We start from the raw sequence: 21,407 nt of genomic DNA on the forward strand, positions 1-21,407 counted from the left end.
TCTATCTAGCTTATTTAAATCCTCTTGCAGGGCTACCACATCTGCACTATTACTAATAATCCTTCCTAGCTTCGCATCATCTGCAAACAACTGAATATCCCCCTGCAATCCACTGGCTATGTCATTGATATAAAGGTTAAACAATATAGGTCCTAGTACCGAGCCCTGTGGGACCCCACTTGTAACCCTCTGCCTCCTGGAAACTGCTCCACCATACACAACTCTCTGATACCTATCAGACAGCCAATCCTGAATCCAGTTGACCAATCTGACATCCAGACCCATGTGCTGCAACTTAAATATCAGCTTATCATGTGGCACCCTGTCAAATGCCTTCGCCAAGTCTAAGAAAATTGCAGTATATGCCTTTCCCTCATCTAATGCTCTTGTAACTTTATTATAAAAGGCTAGCATATTGCTAAAACAAGAGCGTCCTTTCACAAATCCATGTTGATTCTCACAGATAACATTACCCTCATCTGCCCAATGCTGTACACGGTCCCTCACTACTTTCTCCAAGATCTTAACAACTACTGATGACACACAGACTGGCCTATAATTAGACACTTCCAGTCTGTTACCACCCTTATGCAATGGCACTATCTTACCTTCCTTCCATTCCCTGGGCACCTTTGCCAAAGCCAGACTTTCATTGTAAAGCTACGTTAAAGGTATTGTCAATTCGCTAGCACATTCTCTCAAAACTCGTGGCGAAATACCATCCAGTCCCACAGCTTTACTGACATCCAGAGTACTCAGTATCTGAAACACACTCTCCTCCTGTACCTCCAGACCTCGTACCAGTCCTATCCCTCTAGCATTAAAACTGACTCCTCTAGGATGAAATACTCCAATAAAGTGTTCATTGAACAATTCCACTATGTCCTCTGCATCAGTCACTCTATTCCCATTTTTATCCCACAATATCATTCTTCCACAGTCATTTCTCCTCCTACTGGCCACATAGCTAAAAAATTCCCTAGGATTTTCTTTGGATCTTAGGGCCAATCTCCTCTCATATTCCAGTTTCGCTTTCCTTACCACACGAGTCACTCTTCTGGCCTGTGTCTTATATTCTTCACCCATCCTCTCTTCACCTGTCTCCTTATATCTCTTCCATAGCCTCTTTTTCACATGCAGTTCCTGTTTAATGTTGTTTGTCATCCACTTTACTCCAAATTGCACCCTCTTCTTCACTCGTGGTATACAACTTACCATTGCTGATAACAAATATTCTTTCACAATTTCCCACGCACTGGTGATATCCCGGCCGTCAAAAGATGCTATTGAAAAGGATTTTCAAGCCATAAATGTGCAAAGCCAGAAATAAAGGTAGCTGGCAAAATCTTCAGAGGATGGCCTTGGCCCATCTGGGGTTGTTGTTGTCTAGCAAATGATGATGAATGTGTGTTATAGAAGGGAACAACATACCAACCCTTATGAATGCAAACCATCAAGCAATGTAATTAATCCTAAATTCAATTCACATTCTAAATTCAATAGTGAAACTGAAATAAGAGACTGGCCAAAGAAAAAAGGACCATCTATTCTTCATATCAACATCAGGAGCATTCCTGATGTTGATATGAAGAATATGCTAACCACTCAGCCAACCAGGCCTCTGCTGGCCTGGTTGGCCAAGTGGCTAGCCAAAAGGCTGTGGGTTCAAAATCCCATGGTGGCATGGATGATTGTGATTGTCTATAAAAATACTAGTGGTGGTAGATGGCGTTGGTGTAGTTGTGGTTCGTTGTAGTTGGTGAATTGAGTGGTGAAGAGTTGCAGAGTAGGTGCCCTCCTTCGATGGGTCTTTGGACTCTCTCATGGTGATATGTAATAAAAGAAAAAAAAAATCAGGAGCATTAAAAAATACTGGCTGACCCTGCAAGCTTATCTGAAGGAAGATATAGAATAGATATTTTAATACTAACAGAAATATCCACAACAAATGAAGACGCAACCATTTAGTAAATGTCAAACTTTCAACAACACAAACACTACAGACAAGATAAATGAGGCAGTGGTATAATAATATCTGTTAAGCATAAATTAGAAGTAAAAGATTCCAATTTATAGTTTATGTGGAAATACATTCATCGAAGTAAAAATATCAAAACAAGAAAACTTTTTGATATTAAATGTTATATACAGACCACCCAATTTAAGCACCATGAAATTTCTCTAGATGAATTAAACAGATGGCTTTCTACCACACAAGAAGGTACCACAGAATACCTAATAATAATAGGTGACATAAATATAAACGTTGTGAATAGAAATAACAACACGGCATGATACCTAGACCTCCTATCAGCAAACTTAATCCTAATTACAGAGATGTACACAATAGAAGAGATAGTCGAAAACACAATCACCTCATCCTGTATTGACCACATAAATATACGGAACCCCCTTCAAACAGCTATACTGCAGCAATCATAATGTTCAAACTGGCAGACCATTAGGTGACTGCACTACAGCTTCATACTAACATAGAAGCCTTAATGCATCAAGACTACAAAACATCAGAACAGCATCGTAAATGAAACTATATGAAACTATAAATGATGAAATTGGAAAAATTTGAATCGGAAAAACTAGATGCAGATAGCATCTTCAGACTCTGCTGATGCTTCATATACTAATCTAAAACTTGCTTTTAATAAAAAGATATAACAAATCAATAACAAAAATAAAAATATGCTCCCAAGCCAGCAGAATTTATTGATAACAGAAAACATGCTAATAGTTATACAAAGAAAATATGCTCTATGGAAACAACTTACGAGATCCCCTGACAAAGTATTACAAGCTGAATATGAATGAAAATGGAATAACCTAAAAAAACACAGATCAGAACTGCAAAAAGAAACTATTATGGATACAAATTAAAAATAACTCAGAACAACATAAAGGCAACCTAGTACCTGATCAACAAAATGCTAGACAATACACAAAAATCAACTGCCTCTGAAATGAAAAAACACAGCTTTCTCCTCTATGATTTGAAAATGATGTCCTTTCAAAGTGGTTTTAAGTTTGGGAAGCAGGAAAAAGTCTGCTGGTGTTAGGTCCAGAGAATAGGGTCAATGAGGCACAAAGGATGTCTGCTGTTTTGGATGGCACATTATCCTGGTGCAACATCCAAGTATGGTTTTCCCACAATTCAGGCCTCTTCCTGCACAGCATCCCTCAAATGTGCTGAAACTTCCTGGTACAACTTTCAGTTTACCATCTGACCATATGGCACAAATTCATAATGGACACTGCATTTTCAATCAAAACGCAACCAACATCACCTTGATCTTTGACCGACTCATCCACTCATACAATCCTCCCTGTATGGTTGGTTAAGCAATTGAAATGCATCTGTAAAATTTTTACCAAGTCTGCAAGAAAATTTCCCGCACACACAGACATGGTTCTTCAGACTCTTTCATTGTCACTTTGTCACTAATCCGATGAAGAGCTTGTGCATGTGCTCACTTCAGTGGATGTAACTAGATGACTAATGCTCATAGCAGAAAGGGGAAAATGGCAGTTTGTTGTCAAAACCTCTCACAGTAGTTGCCGCATGCTCTCCGTGCCAGTTGGAATGCTATTTAAAAAGTTCGGTCTCTGTTTGAACACGCCTCATATACTTGATATAGCTAGCAACAATTCATGTGATCACTTCATGTTCACTCTCACTAACTGAAGAGAAGTGCAATACCCCGCTCATCATTACATCCAATGATAAAATGATCAGATCTAAAACTCTCCATCCTCATGTGCCATCCTTTATATGCTGCCTAAGATAGTTATCTCTCAGGAACTCAAGAAATTCATTTTCCTTATTCCCAAATGCTATCTCTTCATTCCAATCTATACTGCCATAATTAAAATCACCAATAATAATTACCCTTCCTTTTTTCACTAATACAAGTTGTTCATACATTTCTTCATCACCACCCTCCACATTCCTAGGCCTCTAACAACATACAACTAAATATATCTTCCACTCAACCTACACGTTACATCACACTGCCTCATAACCATTGTCACCATTTTCTTCTTTCATGTGTTCCTTATCTGAACATAATTCCCCTGCTATCATCAGCTGCACTCCTCCTCCCTTCTTATCATTTCTATCCTCACAAAAAACACCATACTCTTCATTTCCATTCATCCATATTTCACTTATTCTAACATTTTGGGGATGAATAAACTCTATGATTGGAACCATTTCATCTCCCTTATTTCTGATACTTCTGGCATTTTGTAAATAAGCACAGCAGTTTACTTTTAGGTCTATAACAAGACCTACCAAAGTCACTTGTTGGTTGTGACTTCCCCACCAAACCTGCCCTTGCCCATTTGCCTTTATTACTACTTATCACATATTACTGCTTAGTCAAACTATCCCACTCATATTTCAATCTATTCCAATTTCATTCTGGTCATCCTCACACACACACACACACACACACACACACACACACACACACACACACACACACACACACACACACACACACACACACAACTACTACTCCCAATATCCATTCTCTTAGACCCCCCATTTCTCTGTTCCTTAGCTCTTTCTCTGTTCCTTTTGCATTCCCATACTCTCTTCATCTTTTACACTACTACTGTTTTCATTGCCATGCACTTCAGTCTCTTGAATACTACTCTCCTGATCTTTCACCTTACCTCTTATTCAAATCTCTTGCTTTTCTCACACACTGCACTTTATGTAGCAGTAGTTTCTCCAGTTCACTTACTCCAAAGTGATTCATGTGCAATCTATCACATCTGTATATAATTTCATTCTTCAGTGAAATGCATGCCACACATCTACACACTGTGCTACCTTCTCACACAGCTCTGCTAGCATATCTTTCATGATTCTGGCTCTCCATCTCAATTCATCATTATCAATTATAACAAGCTTAGGAGACAGCTTGGAGTTATAGCATGGAAGGAGTTCAGCAGTTAAGGAAATTAATTCTGCTTGAGAACTGACAAAGAAATATATAACAGCATCAATGTGGGAATTTTTTGAAGACCAAAAGGCTGAATTAAAATGGATGAATGAGGAGCTAAAGCATGAAATCTGGAAGAAGGTACTTTGGAGGCAGTACAACATCGTCATCGTTGTCTTCCTGTCCAGGTTCTAGGCCACGTGGCCTTGTTCCGGACTAAGTCCATCTTCTGCTTGGTCATCCCTGATTCCTTGTTCCTCTAAAATTATATGTTAAGATCTTTTTTGGTAATCCTTCTCTCTGCATTCTTGCTATATGGTCTAGCCAGTTTTTCCTATATAGCAAGAATGCAGAGAGGGAGAGAGAAAAATTATCAAAAAGATATTGACATATAATTCATAATATGATATGAATAATGCTAATAATTAGTTACATGGAGAGTATAAAAAACAAGCTAGGAAAGTGACTCAGTTAGTAAGGAAAAGAAAAGGGCAATATGAACAGAAATTGGCAAATCATGCAAAAAGAAACCATACCGTTTTTTTTTATATATATGTAGCAATTAGAAGGAAGAATGTACATGGTAAAATGAAGTTAATGGATGTAAATGGTAGAATTCTAATTGCTGCAGAAGACAATGTTGAAGATTCAGCAATCAATTTATAAGCAGTGGTGAGCTATAAGGGGGCTTGCACGAGCCCTTTGTTAAATTTTTCTCAAATTTGCGAGCAGCTTGTTCTTCTTGTATACTTTTTTATTTTTTCAAAAAAAAAAATTTTTTTTTTTTAAATATATTAAGTGACAAACTCATACGGTAACCTAACAAAATGAGTCTATTCAGCAGTGTATAGATTATTTGGAATTATTGTTTGACCTCCTCTATAACGAATGTGCCCAAGTTTGAAAATAAAATAAGCACGTGCGCTATTGTTACCCTTCTCCCTTTTTTTTTTTTTTTTTTTTTTTTGCTCAATGATGCGAGCCCTTTGTTAAAATTTCCATAACTCACCACTGTTCATAAGGGTGTTTCAATCCTGATCAGGGAGCACAATCATGAGGAAATTAAGTGAAGAAGACATAGGAGAGGATGGCTTAATTGTGATTGAGCAGAAGGTATTTGAGGAAATAAATAACCTTGATGTCTATAAGGTGATAGGATTTGATGACATATCACCATGCATCTTAAGGGAATGTTCCAGAGAATTGGCAGAAGCATTGGCACCTGTTTAATAGGAGTCTTAAAACAGCACAGGTTCCAAGGGGTGGAAGGAGGGTAAAATTGTTCCACTGCATAAAGAGGGTAATAAGACTGCAGCTTCAAATTAGAGGTCAATCTGCATATCTGGAGATGTGGCGAAGATACTGGAGAGATTGATGAGGTCTAGGATACAGAAATAAGTTGATAACAAGTATTCTCTGTGGTTATCAGCATATGTTTATTAAACGGAGATCATGTTTTATTAACTTAAGTACTAAAGATAACAAATACCTTAGACAGAAGACATGCATATACAGCGGTGTACTTGGGTTTTGCAAAAGCGTTTGATAAACTGTTAAATAATTGATTGATGATGATGATTGACAGAAACTTGAAATTCAAGGGACATATTGCAAAGGTGGTGAAGGTAACACAGAGGATTGCTGCAATAATGAGAAGGATGCTGACCTGCAGAGATAAGAGAGTTATCATTATGTTATATAAGACCCTGATCAGACCACACTTAGACTATTGTTCTCAGATTTGGTCCCCAGGATTTGAAGGGGATAAATTAACTATTGAAAGGGTACAGAGGTGGATAACAAAGACAGTTTCAGAACTGTACAATGTTAGTTATAAGGATCAGCTGAGGGAATGTGGACTGCAGAGTTTGGTGGATAGAAGAAGGAGAGGTGATATGATTGAGCCTTTTAAACTGTTGAGAAGTGGTTAGGGAGTTCTTTCGCTTGGTTGAACAGTGGGAAGGAGTGATGACAAAAGTGCCATCCCTGGAAGTTAGAAAAGGAAACTCTGAGCAAGAGGGGAAAGAGTGGTTTCTTTGCATGGAGGGTGGTTGAACTGTGGAATGCATTGCCAGATAAAGTGGTGAGAGCGAGAACGGTCAATTAGTTTAAGGAGTGGTATGATAGACTTTGTGTTTCCTAGGAAGGATCTCACATGATGAGTCTTGATAGACTTGTGTTTCCTAGGAAGGACCTCCCACGATGAGTCTTTTGATTCCTTGGAGGCCTAAATAATAATAATAATAAATATAAATAATGTTTAACACGATAAACTGCTAAATAAATTGAAACAGATGGGAATGGATAAGAGACTTTTGAGTTGGATCAGTGATTGGCTGTCAGATAGGTATCACAAAGTTGTATATATGGGGGGGGGGGGTGCAGTATCACAAAAGAGGAAGGTCACTATACTCTTTTTCAGGTTATCTTTGAAGTAGCAGAAGCAGCTCATTTCTGGCTTTTCTTACCATTTGTACTATAGGCTTATGCTGCATAAAATAGTTCCTTATAATTTTTATGTTATCACATCGTGTGGTACTTTGGATATAATTATTTTACTAATTACTGATAAAAAAATAAATAAATAAATAAATATGTTATAAAACACTTTAGAGTGTACTAAAGTGTTTTATAACATAATCCATGTCGGGAAGTCGTCGCTAGATGAATTCGTAATGTGTAGTGTTCGTGCAAGCTCCAGATAAGATAAGTATCATTTTCAGTTATCGATACAAATTACTTAATATTGTGTAGTTTTGTTTTGTTTGCCTTGCGTATTTTAGTACGTCTATTTTTGGTGTGTTATAACGTATAATTTGACAAAACACGTTAAAGATAAGTATGGCACCTGTGCGAAGGAAAATGGCAGCCAGTAATGAAGGTTCGCCATCGTTATCAAAGAACTGTAGCATAAAAGAAATGAGTCAGTGTACTAGCTGTGAAATGTACGCTTTGCGGAGTGCGGTCGGAGTGTGGTTAGATGATAATAAAGGATTGAATGTGTGTAGAAAATGTAGGGAGAATGCGAAATTGAAGTCTATTTCGGATTGTGAGTGTGATATTTTTGTCAACCTTCAGAATGAAGGAAATAGGGATATGACAAGAAACGGCAAGGTTGTACATGAAAATTGTGAGAGTGTGAATGTAGAAAGTGTGAATGATAGTATAAATGGTTTCTCAGAGAACAAAAAAGATGAGATAGATGCATTGAGTGAGATCGCGTTGTTGAATAGTGCGATAGAAAGAGCAAAACAGCAGCTAGAGTGCATGAACAAAAGTAGACTGAATGAACCAACCAATAATAAAAGGTATGACAGGAAAAATAGACGTATGAATGTGAACATGAACAAAATGAAGGATAGAGTGCTGTATGGAGACTCGTTAGTATGAGGTGTGTTAGTAGAGGATTTGACAAAATCGTACCAACCTGGTGCGACCATAAAGGACGTAACTGCGTCTATTAGAGAGCAAAAGGAAAGGGTGAAAGAAATGATTGTTGTGGCAGGTACGAATGATTTGAAAGGAGATAAAATGGAAATGATAGAAGACCTGAATGAATTGTTTGAGGTAGCAAAAGAAAAGAGTGAGAGAGTTAGAATGATTAGTCTTTTGCCACGGTATGACAGTGAAATGTTTAAAAGGAGGGCTATAATTGCAAATGACTTTATGCGTGGGTTATGTATGACGAGTGGTGTGGAATTTGTGGATGTGCGGAGTGAGTTCGAAGGGCGAAAGGATCTATATAAGATGGATGGCTTGCATTTGAATGGTTATGGTGTAAGAAGACTTGAGAAAGTGTTGCTGAATGTAGTGGATGTGCAAATTCAGGGAAACTAGATTTGTTAGGGGGGGGGAGTAGAGATACAGTCCTTATGGAGGCAGTTGAATGTAAGAATGAATATAATATGCCAGAGCAAATAAGGACAACAAATCTGAGTGGGATAGTTAATATAAGGCATCAAGGTAGGGTTGGGGCTAATGGGGGTCTTAAATTCATGTACACTAATACTAGGAGTATTAGGAACAAGAAGGAAGAGTTTTTGGCCATGGTTGGCACTTCCAGACCACAGGTTATAGGTATTAGTGAAACATGGCTGACTGTAGATGATATAACTAGTGGGATTGAATGTGATGGGTATAGTGTGTTCAGGAATGACAGAGAGAATAAAACGGGGGGAGGAGTATTGTTGATGATAGCTGATGAACTCCAGCCAAGGAGAATAGAAGTTGAATTGCAGGATAGAGAAAAGAGCACATTTGAGGCCATTTGGTGCGAGATTGTGGCTAGCAGAACTAAATATACAATTGGGTGCTGCTATAGACCAGGTGATGGAAAAGATGGTGGTGACAGTATGCACAAGCAAATAGAAGAAATGGGTGGAAGGAGGGTGATTATTATTGGAGATTTCAACTATGGTCGCATTGATTGGAGTGAGGAGAGGACACACGGGAGGAAGGAACTGGATTTTATGCGGTTATTAAGGGATAACTATCTGCAACAGCATGTAATGGAAAATACTAGGGGTCAGAGAGTGCTTGACCTAGTAATTACATCTGAGGATTTGGCTGAAACAAATATGACCACATTGCCACCAATCGGTGAGAGTGATCATAGGGTCTTAACTTGGGAGGTGGCTAAAGGTGTAGAATTTTCATTTAAGACAGGGTACATGTGGAATTATCGGGCTGGAAAGTATGACAAGCTTAGGAGTTTGATTGTTTCAGTGCCATGGCATGTACAACTGCAAGGACTAGAAGTTGATAGTGCATGGGAGGTAGTTAAGAAGTGCTTGCATGAAGCAATGGCGGACTGTATACCTAGAGTCCGAATAATAAATCAAGTAGGGGTTAAATGGATGAATAACACCATTAAGCTTGAGTTGCAAAAAAAGAAACAACTATGGAGGGAATTTAAGGAGAAGGGTGACCGGCAGGCACATGAACGGTATAAAGCGCAGGCCAGAAGGGTGATGAGTGTGGTAAGAAAAGCAAAAAAGGATTACGAAAGAACATTGGCCATGCAGGCTAAAGAGAATCCTAAACAGTTTTTTAGATATGTAGCAAGTAAAAGGAAAAATGTACATGGCAGATTGATTTTAAAGAATGCCGATGGTAGGGAGGTAACTGAATCAGTTGAGATAGTTGAGTTACTGAGTGAGCACTTTGCAAAAGTATATCATCCAGGTGGTGACATTGCAGAAATGAATAAACCAGTAGATTATACGGGAATTGTGGTTAATGAAGTGAAGGTGAGTAGTCTATTGCATAACCTCAATGTCAATACATCTGTGGGATTGGATGGTATACCAGCTCGTGTTGTACGAGAAGCAGCTAAAGAATTGTCAGTACCCTTGACCATTTTGTTTAATTTGAGTCTCGGGTCTGGGTTAGTCCCGAGTGGGTGGAAAGAGGGGAAAATAGTTCCACTGCATAAAGGTGGTTCCAAGACTGCTGTTGTAAATTACCGACCGATTAGCATATCAGGAATCATTGTCAAGGTCTTAGAGAAATTAGTCAAGAGGAAAATACAAGATTGGATAGAAGAAAATGGGATACTGTATCGGGGACAGCATGGTTTTGTGAATTGTTTCTATAAAATTAATTCAGAAGATATTTTTGAGAACAGGGCTGGTTGTGGGAGGACTAGGGGACATCCATGGAAACTGGGCAAAAGTGTGGTTAGTAAAGGTGTTAGAGCTGGGTTCTTTACTTTTAGAGTAGTGAATGAGTGGAATGCGCTCCCTGAGTCTGTGGTGGATGCTGTGACAGTGAATGAGTTTAAGGCGAGGTATGATAAATACTGTGTGAATGTCAAATAGTTGTGATGAATATGATTTGGGGCCTCCCTGGATGAGTCTAATGACTCCCTGGAGTTGCACGTAATAATAGTAATAGTAATACTTGCCGATGCTAGAATTATATGTTTCATACCATTAAATTGTTCTCCGATGACGACCGACTTTACCCTAAACATGGTAGACCATGTGACAGATAACTGCATTTTCCAAAAATAAGTTCCCTGTCACAATTTAATGGTATGAAACATTATATGTTTCATACCATTATTACCATCAAAAGCCGGCCTGGTTGGCTGAGTGGTTAGCATATCCGTTCTCTCCAGACAAAAGGCTGTGGGTTCGAATCCAGCTGTGGGCATGGATGCTTGTGACTGTCTGTGAAAAATACTAGTAGTGGTGGTCGGCAGCAGATGGCGTTGGTGTAGTTTGTGGATTGAGTGGTAGTGATGGAGAGCTGTAGAGTAGGTGCCCTCCCTCGATGAGTCTTTGGACTCCTGGAGATGTCAATGATAATAATAATAATTCTACCATCGGCAAGTAAGGAAGTAGTAAAATAATTATATACAAAATACCACATGATGTAATAACGTAAAAAATTTAATTATTATTACATGACACCTCCAGGGAGTCCAAGTACTCATTGTAGGAGGGCACACTACGTCACTAAATATTCATCCATTCCACTACTACTTAATTCTCCAACTACGACATTACTACCATCATCGCCCATCACCAACAACAGTATTTTTTGTTTTTGTCTGTAAACTGTGTGTGTATTCTGTCTGCATGTGGGATGAAAAATCCCTAGTTTCTGGGAAAAAAAATTTGCTACCACTGTATGAGATTGGCTAAGTCACCTTGAAATGGAAAAAACCCATATAAGGATTCCCCTCGTCATGACAAGAATCGAACCCAAGCTTTTTGCAATTGAAGGGCACAATGTTCCGCTATTCTTCCAACTGTGCTACAGAAGCATCAAAGAACTATTTTTTGCAGCGTAAACCTATAGTACGAATGTTAAGAAAAGCCGGAAATGTAGCTTATTCTGCTACTTCCAAGATAACCTGAAAAACAGTATAGTGGTGTACTGCAGGGGTCAGTTTTGGGACCATTGTTGTTTAATTTCTATGTTAATGATATTGGGGTAGGTTTAACTAGTGATATGCATCCGTTTGCTGATTATGCAAAATTGGGGAAAGCAATGATGACTCAACTGGATGTAACGGACTTACAGGAGGACTTGAATAGGTTGCATGAATGGAGAGATAAGTGAACTACAGTTCAATGCTGCAAAGTGCAAGATTTTGAGATCTGGTAAGCAATGATGTGATGGGAAGTATACACTTGGTTGAGAAACTTTAAAGGAAGTAGAGCAGACGAATGATCTAGGAGTGATAGTGGACAAGGACCTGAAATTCAGAGCCATATTGCACAAGTTGTGAAGATGTCACATTGGATAATGGCAGAGGACACTGACATGCAGAAACAGAGCAGTTACGATACCATTGTATAAGGCCTTGATCAGGCCTCATATGAATTACTGTGCAGAGATTTGGTTGACAGGTTTTCATGGTGACAAAGATTATGTCGGAAAAGGTCCAGAAAAGATTTACAAAGGTGGTCAGTGGTCTTTAGAATGTGGAGAACGAGGAAAGATTTAGAAAATATAAATTGTAAATCTGCATGAATAGGAGAACGAGGCAGGATATGATTGAGGCAGATCAGCTAGTCAGGGCTTGTTATCAGGTTGATGGAAGAGATTTTTCATAGAATGGGAGAGGGGGATAAAACAAGAGGCCATCACTGGAAACTGTGAAGAGAAAACTATAAAGAGAGTGTGAAGAGAGAGAGAGCAGGTTCTTTGCATGGAGAGTGGTTGGTGAGTGGAATGCATGGCCTGAGTGTGTTGTGAATGTAGACATATTGAATCAGATTAAAGCACAGCTAATGAACATTTTGTGCAATCTCCATGAAGTTTAGATGATGATAATAATAATAATATCTTGGTAACAAACTGACAATCTTTCCTAGTATAGTGTTACTCGTCTGTTGTGCTCGATAAGCTCCTACTATCAGCTCTTACATTCTCCTTATGTCCACTTAAATCATTAGTCTCCGAACCACCACTAATTCTCTTGCTAGTTTTTTCCTGATGTCCAAAGCAAGAATTATCTCGATCATTCTCCTTCCTGGAGAGCTGAACTTATGGACTCTCTTATTAACTAATCTTCTAACAATGGAATCCCCAAAAACTGCTATTCTCAAATCACTCATCACCCATTTTATCCTTTTTTTTTTTCTTTCATTCTTTTCACTGAAAATCTAATATCAAAAAATGTCTAATTATCAAAAAAGCTAGAAGAACAAAGATGTCAGTACAATCACCATTAGGTATTTCCTCCACAAACGTATTGGGGTTCAAACATGAAAGACTGGATTCTTCTATGTTTGCCAACAATCTCATAACCTGTCTTCTTGGCAGAATCAACATTTTCTTCAGATTTTGCCACTTAGTCTCCAAGGTTTGGTTTCTTTTCAAACTAACAATAATTAATACCAGAGTACCATGGAGTCAAAAACACTCATCACAGTAGGTACACACTGTTACACAGAAAGCCCATAAATTTTTCTTCGGTAATATTTGTAATTATTCTTCAACTCCACTTATTAAGCTGCTTCACACAGACTTTTAAAACTTTTATTATTATTATTACTTGACACCTCTTGGAGTCCAAGGACTCATCGAGGGGGGGGGGCACCTACTCTACAGTTCTATCTCCACCAACTACAACAAGCCGCAACTACACCAACGTCATCTACCGCCAACCACTACCACTACTATTTTCACAGACAATAACAAACATCCATGCCCACGGTGGGATTCGGACCCACAGCCTTTTGGCTGGAGAGCGGACACGCTAACCACTCGGCCAAACCAGTTTTTGTCATCAAAAGAATTGGTGATCAATATTACTTCACTAATATCATCAATGAATGTTAAAGGTTATTCATTGCAATTTATAATTGAATACTAATACATAATGAAACTTCATAGCTCAATCAATTTCAACTGATGCCCTTCAGATGGAAAGACCTGGGTTCAACTGTGTTGGATGCAAAGAATCTTTATTAGGCTTTTCAAGTGAAGAAGGTAAGTTATCTGCTCCACAGAGAGTTGGTAGGGTTTTTCTTTGGGAAACTAGGTTTCATCACTCATAAATACAAACCAGCCAGGAAAACAATAATAAATTTAGGTTAATCCTTTAACAAGTGTAAGCAAACAAAGTTTGCACCTGAAGAATCTTCAGGACTGAGGCAACTCGTGGTAAAGGTGGACTAACTCTCATCACTTGTCTTAGTATCTCCCATAATGCAAAGCACATCTCCTTGCAGACATGTTTAATATCATGCATTAAGGGAAGGGCCACTACCCAGACTGGTTTCGACCTTTACTGAGGTCTCATCAGTGGGAGCCAGACCCAGAGGTGATAATACTAAGGTGGAAGTAATGGAGAAGTCATTTACCTATACGAGTTGCCAAAAGGTGTCTCACCATATTATTAAATTACTTCAGGCACAAACTTTGTTTGCTTACACTTGGATAAAGGATTAAACTAAATTTATTATAGTCTAACCAAGTGAAAAAAACTTCCAACATCTTTCTCTAAATCCAGAGTAATTTAATAATAAGGTAATATGACTTCTCCATTACTTCCACCTTGGTATCACCAACTATGGATCTAGCTCCCACTGACAAGACCCCAATAAAGGTCAAAACTGGTCTGGGTAGTGGCCCTTCCATTAATGCATAGCATTATACATGTCTGCAAGGAGATGTGCTTTGCATTATGGGAGATATTAAGACAAGTGATGAGACCTTAGTCTACCTTTACCACAAGTTGCCTCAGTTCTGAAGATACTTTAGGTGCAAACTTTGTTTGATTACACTTGGATTAAGGGATTAAATTAAATTGATTAGTCTAACCAAGTGGAAAAAACTTCCATAAGCCAGGAAAACATATGCAATTTACATATATAACATATTTATTGCCATATGGCCAATGTATGTACATAGGTGACCAAACCCATCATCTGACGAATGGAAAAATTGAAGAAGGGCATACTTCCTTATCCTTTACCTGGTGCCTCCAATGGATTTCACTACTTTAGTTTTTTTTATAGCCACCGTGGTTCAATTGGTAGAATAGCAGAACATTGCACCCTTCGATTGGAAAAGACCTGGGTTTTCGATTCTCATTATGATGAGGGAAATCCTTATATGGGCTTTTTTCAGTTGAAGGTAAGTTAGCCGATCTGATACGGTGGTAGCAGGGTTTTTTGTTTTTTTTCTCCCAATAACTCGGGATTTTCATCCCACGTTCAGATAAATCAGCCTTCAGAACACATGCAATTTACAGACCAAAAAATACTGTCGTTGGTGATGGTGGGCGACAGATGGCATTCATGGTAGTAGTAGTATTGTAGTTTGAGAATTAAGTAGTAGTGGAGAGGATTACATACATTTAGCAAAGTAGAGTAGTGTGCCCTTCCATGATGAGTCTTTGTACTCCCTGGAGGTGTCATGCAATAATAATAATATTTTACTCAAGGATGATTGTGGACACTTAAGGTCTCGTTTAGAACCATCCATTAAGTTCATCAGTCAAGAGAATAAAAAATGAATACTGGCAATTGGACTAAAGAAAAATAAATACGAAAATGTATAAAAGTTTAAAAATGTACAATTTATTGTAAAGAATACTTACCTCTCAGTACAATTCAAACAGCTATCAAACTGATCAAAAATGTATCCATTTTCATATAGATAACCCAGTTTAGGATAAAGGTAACCATGCACATAAAAAGTATGAATTGGTTTTGTATCCATGTTTATATCCCATACTTTCACTGACAAATAGTCTCTAGATAACATGTATCGTCCACTTGCACTAAATTTTACATCTGATATACTTGCTGTGAATGCTGCATAGTAGTTCTGATTTGTAAATTCTACAGGATCTTCAAAAACTGAAAATGAATATAATGAGAAATATTATATACAGCATATTCAGACTAAACCAACGAAGTTGTAACTTATAATCTACAGAATCTTATCAAATCAGCAATTAAAATAATAAACATCATTTTAAAATAATCTAGAATGGTTCATTGTCAAAAATGCCATATGTATATGTGGTAGAATGTAGAGAGCGTACTTATGGAGAAACTTAACAGGAGATGAGAGAGAGAGAGTATATATATGTGATATTCTGTGGGACTATTGATGAACAGCCTATATTTCTACCCACTACAGGGTGAAGGCCTCTCCCATTGCAGGAGATTTTGGGTCTACTACTCTCATGGTGATCCAGTCCATATAGGAAGGTCATCACAAACATCTATGCCTACGCGGGATTCGAACCAGCAACCTCTTGACTGGAGAGTGGGTATGCTAACCACTCAGCCAACCAGGCCTGTTGGACTATTAGTTACTGTTAAATGAGAAACTGGCTGATGGAATGAAAGAATGTGAAAAAGCAAATGACTGTATGAATCACAGAACAGAAGCAAGCATAATGGTAGGAGCAAATGACTTTATAAATCATTGAGAGGAAGCAAAAGGAGGTATAGCTGATGAAACAAAAGCAACTGGCACTATGGAGGTGAAGGAAAGTAGTAATAAGGAAACAAAAGAAATGATTGACAGGTCGACAAACAGCATAATTTCCAGGATGCAAGACTTGAAAAATAAGTTGTTCAGAATGAGAAGTGAAATTAAAAAATATGCATGGTGAGATGAGAAGTTTGGTGGATAAGAATGGAAGACAACAAAATGGCTGAGATGACTAAAAGCAGAGAAAATAGGTGGGGAATGATTAAACTATAGCAACGTAAGGAGATTCCATTATTAGGGGGTGTGGTAAATGAAAGATTAGATAAGGTGTTTTCCAGGAGAAACAGTTACAAAAGTTATGAAAAATGGAAATCAAATGAGAGGTGAAGAAACTGAGGGAATGAAAGAATGCAAGGATGCAGAAGCGAAAGCAATAGAAAAAGATACAGAAGTTATGAAAACGAAAATGAAATCACACTTAAAAGTAAATTGTTGTGTTTATTTAGAAATGTCAGGAGCATTAGAAATAACAGGTTTTAAGGGCTTTCACTGATTGAGTTTATTTGCTCAAAAATTGCTAGAATAAGTGAAACATGGTTGGATAGGGATGAAATAACGAGCTGAATAAAAATTGAAGGTATGATGCTTTTTATGAGAGCAGAAAGAACAATAAACGAGGGAGGGGGTTGATGACAGAAGGCAAATTATGTCAGCACAAAGTGGAGATTATTATGATTAGTATTATCCCAAGACCCCCATGGAGTCAAAGACTCATTTAGGAGGTCCTCTTGTCATACATACATACATCTCATCATACTGCAGCTTAAACACACTCAAATTCTCTGCAGACACCACACTCTCAGGCAAGGCATTCCAATCATTCACAAATCTGCATGCAAAAAACCTGCTGCTCACACCTTCCTTATACAGCTTCTAGGGATGACCTATGGTTCTCCCCTGATCTCCCACAGTTTTCTGTAAAAACTCTCCAATGCTGATCCTATAACAATTCCTTGCAAACTTGTAGATCTCCAACAAATCACCCCCTCCTCCTTCAATCCACTAAACTCTGCAAAATACACCTTCTCAACCTTTCCTCATATTCGACATTCCAGAGATCAGAAAGTACCTTAGTCAGTTGCCCCTTTCCAACATATCTTTGTCTTCTGGAAAACCAGGTCACCAAATCTGTGCACAGTAGTTCATGTGTGGCCTAATCAAAGCCTTATACAATGGAACAAGAATTTCATTACTTCTATGAGTCAGTGTCCTCCGCATCATTTCCAGAAGTCTTTGTGTTGTCTTCACAATTTTGGTTATGTGGCCCTAAATTTCAGATCCTTATCCACTATCACCCCCAGATCTCTTATTTCCTCCACCTCTGACAATATATCCTCACCAGCATAAATTATGCATCCCATTTTTGTTTTCCAAATTTTAAACCCTTACATTTTGCAACATTGAACTCACAAGCTCATTCAATCAATTTATTCAAGTCTTCTTGTAAGGCCACAACATCTTCTCTACTCTTCATTGTTCATTCCAACTTTGCATCATCTGCAAACAACTGAATATCCCCATCCAAATCTTTGCCAATATCATTAACATACAAGTTAAACAGCAATGGCCCTAAAACAGACCCCTGAGGCACATCGCTAGTGACTTTCCTCTCCCCCATACACAACTTGCTGATACCTATCTGATAGCCAGACTCTGATCCAATGCACTAATCTAATATCCAACCCCATCTGCTCTAGTTTGATTACCAACTTATCATGTGGTAAGCTATCGAAAGCCTTTGCAAAATCTAAATATACTACTGTGTATCCCTCTCCTCTGTTCAAGGAAGCCGTCACCTTATTGTAATAAGTATATTACTAAAACATGACCTCCCTTTAGCAAATCCATGCTGTATATCAAAGATAATACCGTTGTTTTCAACCGAATTCTGGATCCTAGTTCTTACCAGCTTCTCCAACAACTTAACCACAACACTTGACACACAAATAAGCCTATAATTATGAAGCAGTACAATCTTGCCATCCTTCCACTCCTTTGGAACTCAACCCAGTCCAAGACTCATATTAAAAAAAAAAAACATCAAGGTAGATACCAACTCTCTGACACATTCCTTCAGAATACGTATATAAGATGTAGTTGTAGAAGACGTATATAAAATACGTATACAATAGAAGATATGAAATGTAGATAGAGGCAGTGATTCCGAGTCAGTATGATGTTAGGTGGAGGTTGTCAGGAAGAGATGTTTAGTCAGATTCTGAATAATCAGGTAGTGGAGAGTGGTGATAAAAAAATATATAAGCAACTTGGGTTAGGGACAACTGAATAAGTGAATATTTTTTATTTTTTTATAATATTGGTTCTGGTTGATGTATAATTCAACTACATGCATCCTAAAAGTTTGTGCTAAACTTATTTGAGAATGACATTGATCAGGTATTGTATATTAATTTGTTGTTGTATTGGCAGTGGTTCAGATACATACTCCAACATCAGCATGAGAAACACACACACACATAGTACTCAGGAATTTAATGGTGGATCATTGAACTGGAAGTCAGTTAATACAGTGCATACATTTGGTCTCTCACAGTTGGTCAGTGTGCATATGTGAGCAAGAGGCAACTGTAAGCAAGAGGGTAAGGAGTGGTTTCTTTGCATGGAGGGTGGTTGAATCGTGGAATGCATTGTCTGATAGAGTGGTGAGAGTGAAAACGGTCAATGAGTTTAAGGAGTGGTATGATAGACTTGCGTTTCCTAGGAGGGACCTCCCATGATGAGTCTTGGTAGACTGTTTCCTAGGAGGGACCTTCTGGGATGAGTCTTTTGACTCCTTGGAGGCCTAAATAATAATAATAATAAAAATAATATTTCTCTTTCATAGTGTAACTTTAGGGCTTGTTTTAGAGTACTGCACTTTGCAAGGTTTCTGTTTTCAAATATATCTGGAATATAATAACATTGTGCAGATTTTCCATAATGATTGTTGTATTTATATATAAAATAGTAATTTGTCTGAGATCTTGTTCTATGGGGAGTGGTTCTTCTTCTTTTCAACTATCTTCTGTCTACTGCTGGACAAAGGCCTCCTCCAGTTCCTTCCACCTTTCTCTGTTCTTGGCAATGGTTGACCCATTTTCCCCCAACAAAATTTGACAATTCATCACTCCATCTTCTTTTAGGACAAACTCATTTCCCTTCTTTTGAAATCCAGTTCGTTAGTACAGTGGTCCATCACTCATCTTCTCTTCTGCATCAATGTCCAGCCCATTTCCATTTTAGTCTCTTCTGGAGATGAATGATTTGAGTGATACAAGTCTGGCTTCTTATCAGGTGTTTTGCTTCTCATCTTTTAATATGATGCCTAGCATCAGCCTCTCCATTTTTCTTTGAGTTGATGCTAGTTTATTTGTCAGTGCTTTTGTTAGAGACGAAGTTTCACAGCCATATGTGATGATTGGCAGTGTATACTGGTTAAATGTCTTCCTTTTAAAAAAGAGTGGTTCTAGTTATTCTATAATTAACATCAACGTGATGCATCAGCATAACTATATAGTGACATAGGTGTTTAGATGCTAATATGTCATGAGCTGTCATTGCAGTGCAGATAAAGCTGGCATAATTTATTTCCTCCCAGAAGATCAGCTTTTATTATTTTATACTGCACTTATATTAATCTGTTTAGTTTATAGTCTACAGAAAGCATAAGTTTTTATATTTAACATTTTCTTATGATATCTTGAATATAAATTATTTTATATATACTTTCAGTCTATATAGCTTGCTTGCCATTATCTGAAGTTTAATCTGTAAATGTTTACTGCTATTACAAGTCATATCTGCATCAAGGTAAATTCCAAAGTATTGTCTTGTTTCAACCCATATAATGGTTGTTATTTTACTTATGTATTTGCCATTAAGTAGAAGAGCAGATGTCAGATTGTTATGTACTTATTCTCAACTAGCTAGCCGAGTAGGTTTCTGAATCGGAGATTTTGCCTTGTCAGAGTTTGGATGAATGGAGTTCAATGAGCCAGCTACTAACCAGGATGCATGTTTGCTTGATATGTAGCTGACTGGTATTATACATGTAGATATTGAAGAGAAAGGGAGAGGTTTGTTTTATTATTATTATTATTATTCAGGCCTCCATGGAGTCAAGACTCATCGTGGGAGGTCCTTCCTAGGAAACACAAAGTCTATCATACCACTCCTTGAACTCATTAACCGTTCTTGCTCTAACCACTCTCTCAGGCAATGCATTCTACGGTTCAACTATCCTCCATACAAAGAAACCACTCCTCACCTTCTTGCTCACAGCTTCCTTTCGTAACTTCCAGGGATGCTCCTTGTCATTGCTTCTTCCTGCCATTCCACCAAGCAAAAGAACTCCCCAATGTCTACCCTGTAACTGCCTCTCAACAGTTTAAAAGTCTCGATCATATCACCTTTCCTTCTTCTATCCACTAAACTCTGCAGTCTGCATTCCCTCAGTCAATCCTCATAACTGATATTGTACAGTCCTGAAACCATCTTTGTTATCAGCCTCTGTATTCTTTCCACAGTTAATTTATCCCCTTCAAATACTGGGGACCAAATTTGAGAACAATAGTCTAAGTGTGATCTGATCAGGGTCTTATACAATGGAATGATAACTCTTTTATCTCAACAGGTCAGCATCTCCTTCTCAGTATTGCAGCAATCCTCTGGGTTACCTTCACCACCTTTGTAATATGCTTCTTGAATTTCAGTTTTCTATCAATCATCACCCCCAGATCTCTTATCTCCTGTATTTCCTCCAATCGAGTATGCACAAATTCAAGACTTTACATTTTGCTGCATTAAACCAAAACCTCCATTCATTTGCCCATCTGTCTAGTTTATTCAAATCCTCTTGCAGGGCTGTCAAATCTGCACTATCTGATAACCCTTCCTAGATTCACATCATCCGCAAACAACTGAATATCTCCTTGCAATCCATTGGCAATGTCATTGATATAAAGGTTCAAC

At 38.1% G+C, this 21,407-nt stretch overlaps 1 protein-coding gene across 1 annotated transcript in view; it reads right to left on the reverse strand.

Moving 5' to 3' along the window:
* LOC150107843 (protein phosphatase PP2A 55 kDa regulatory subunit-like) overlaps positions 1–21,407 on the reverse strand; it is a 282,326-nt gene that overhangs the window by 151,594 nt on the left and 109,325 nt on the right. The window contains exon 4 of the mRNA XM_090391589.1: positions 15,529–15,790. Coding sequence (XP_090247715.1) covers positions 15,529–15,790 — 262 coding nt within the window. The remainder of the gene's footprint in view (positions 1–15,528; positions 15,791–21,407) is intronic.

Source organism: Typopeltis vanoorti, chromosome 4 (assembly GCF_054136105.1).
Source record: "Typopeltis vanoorti isolate ZY-2024b chromosome 4, IOZ_Tvanoo_1.0, whole genome shotgun sequence".
NCBI lineage: Eukaryota > Metazoa > Arthropoda > Arachnida > Uropygi > Thelyphonidae > Typopeltis > Typopeltis vanoorti.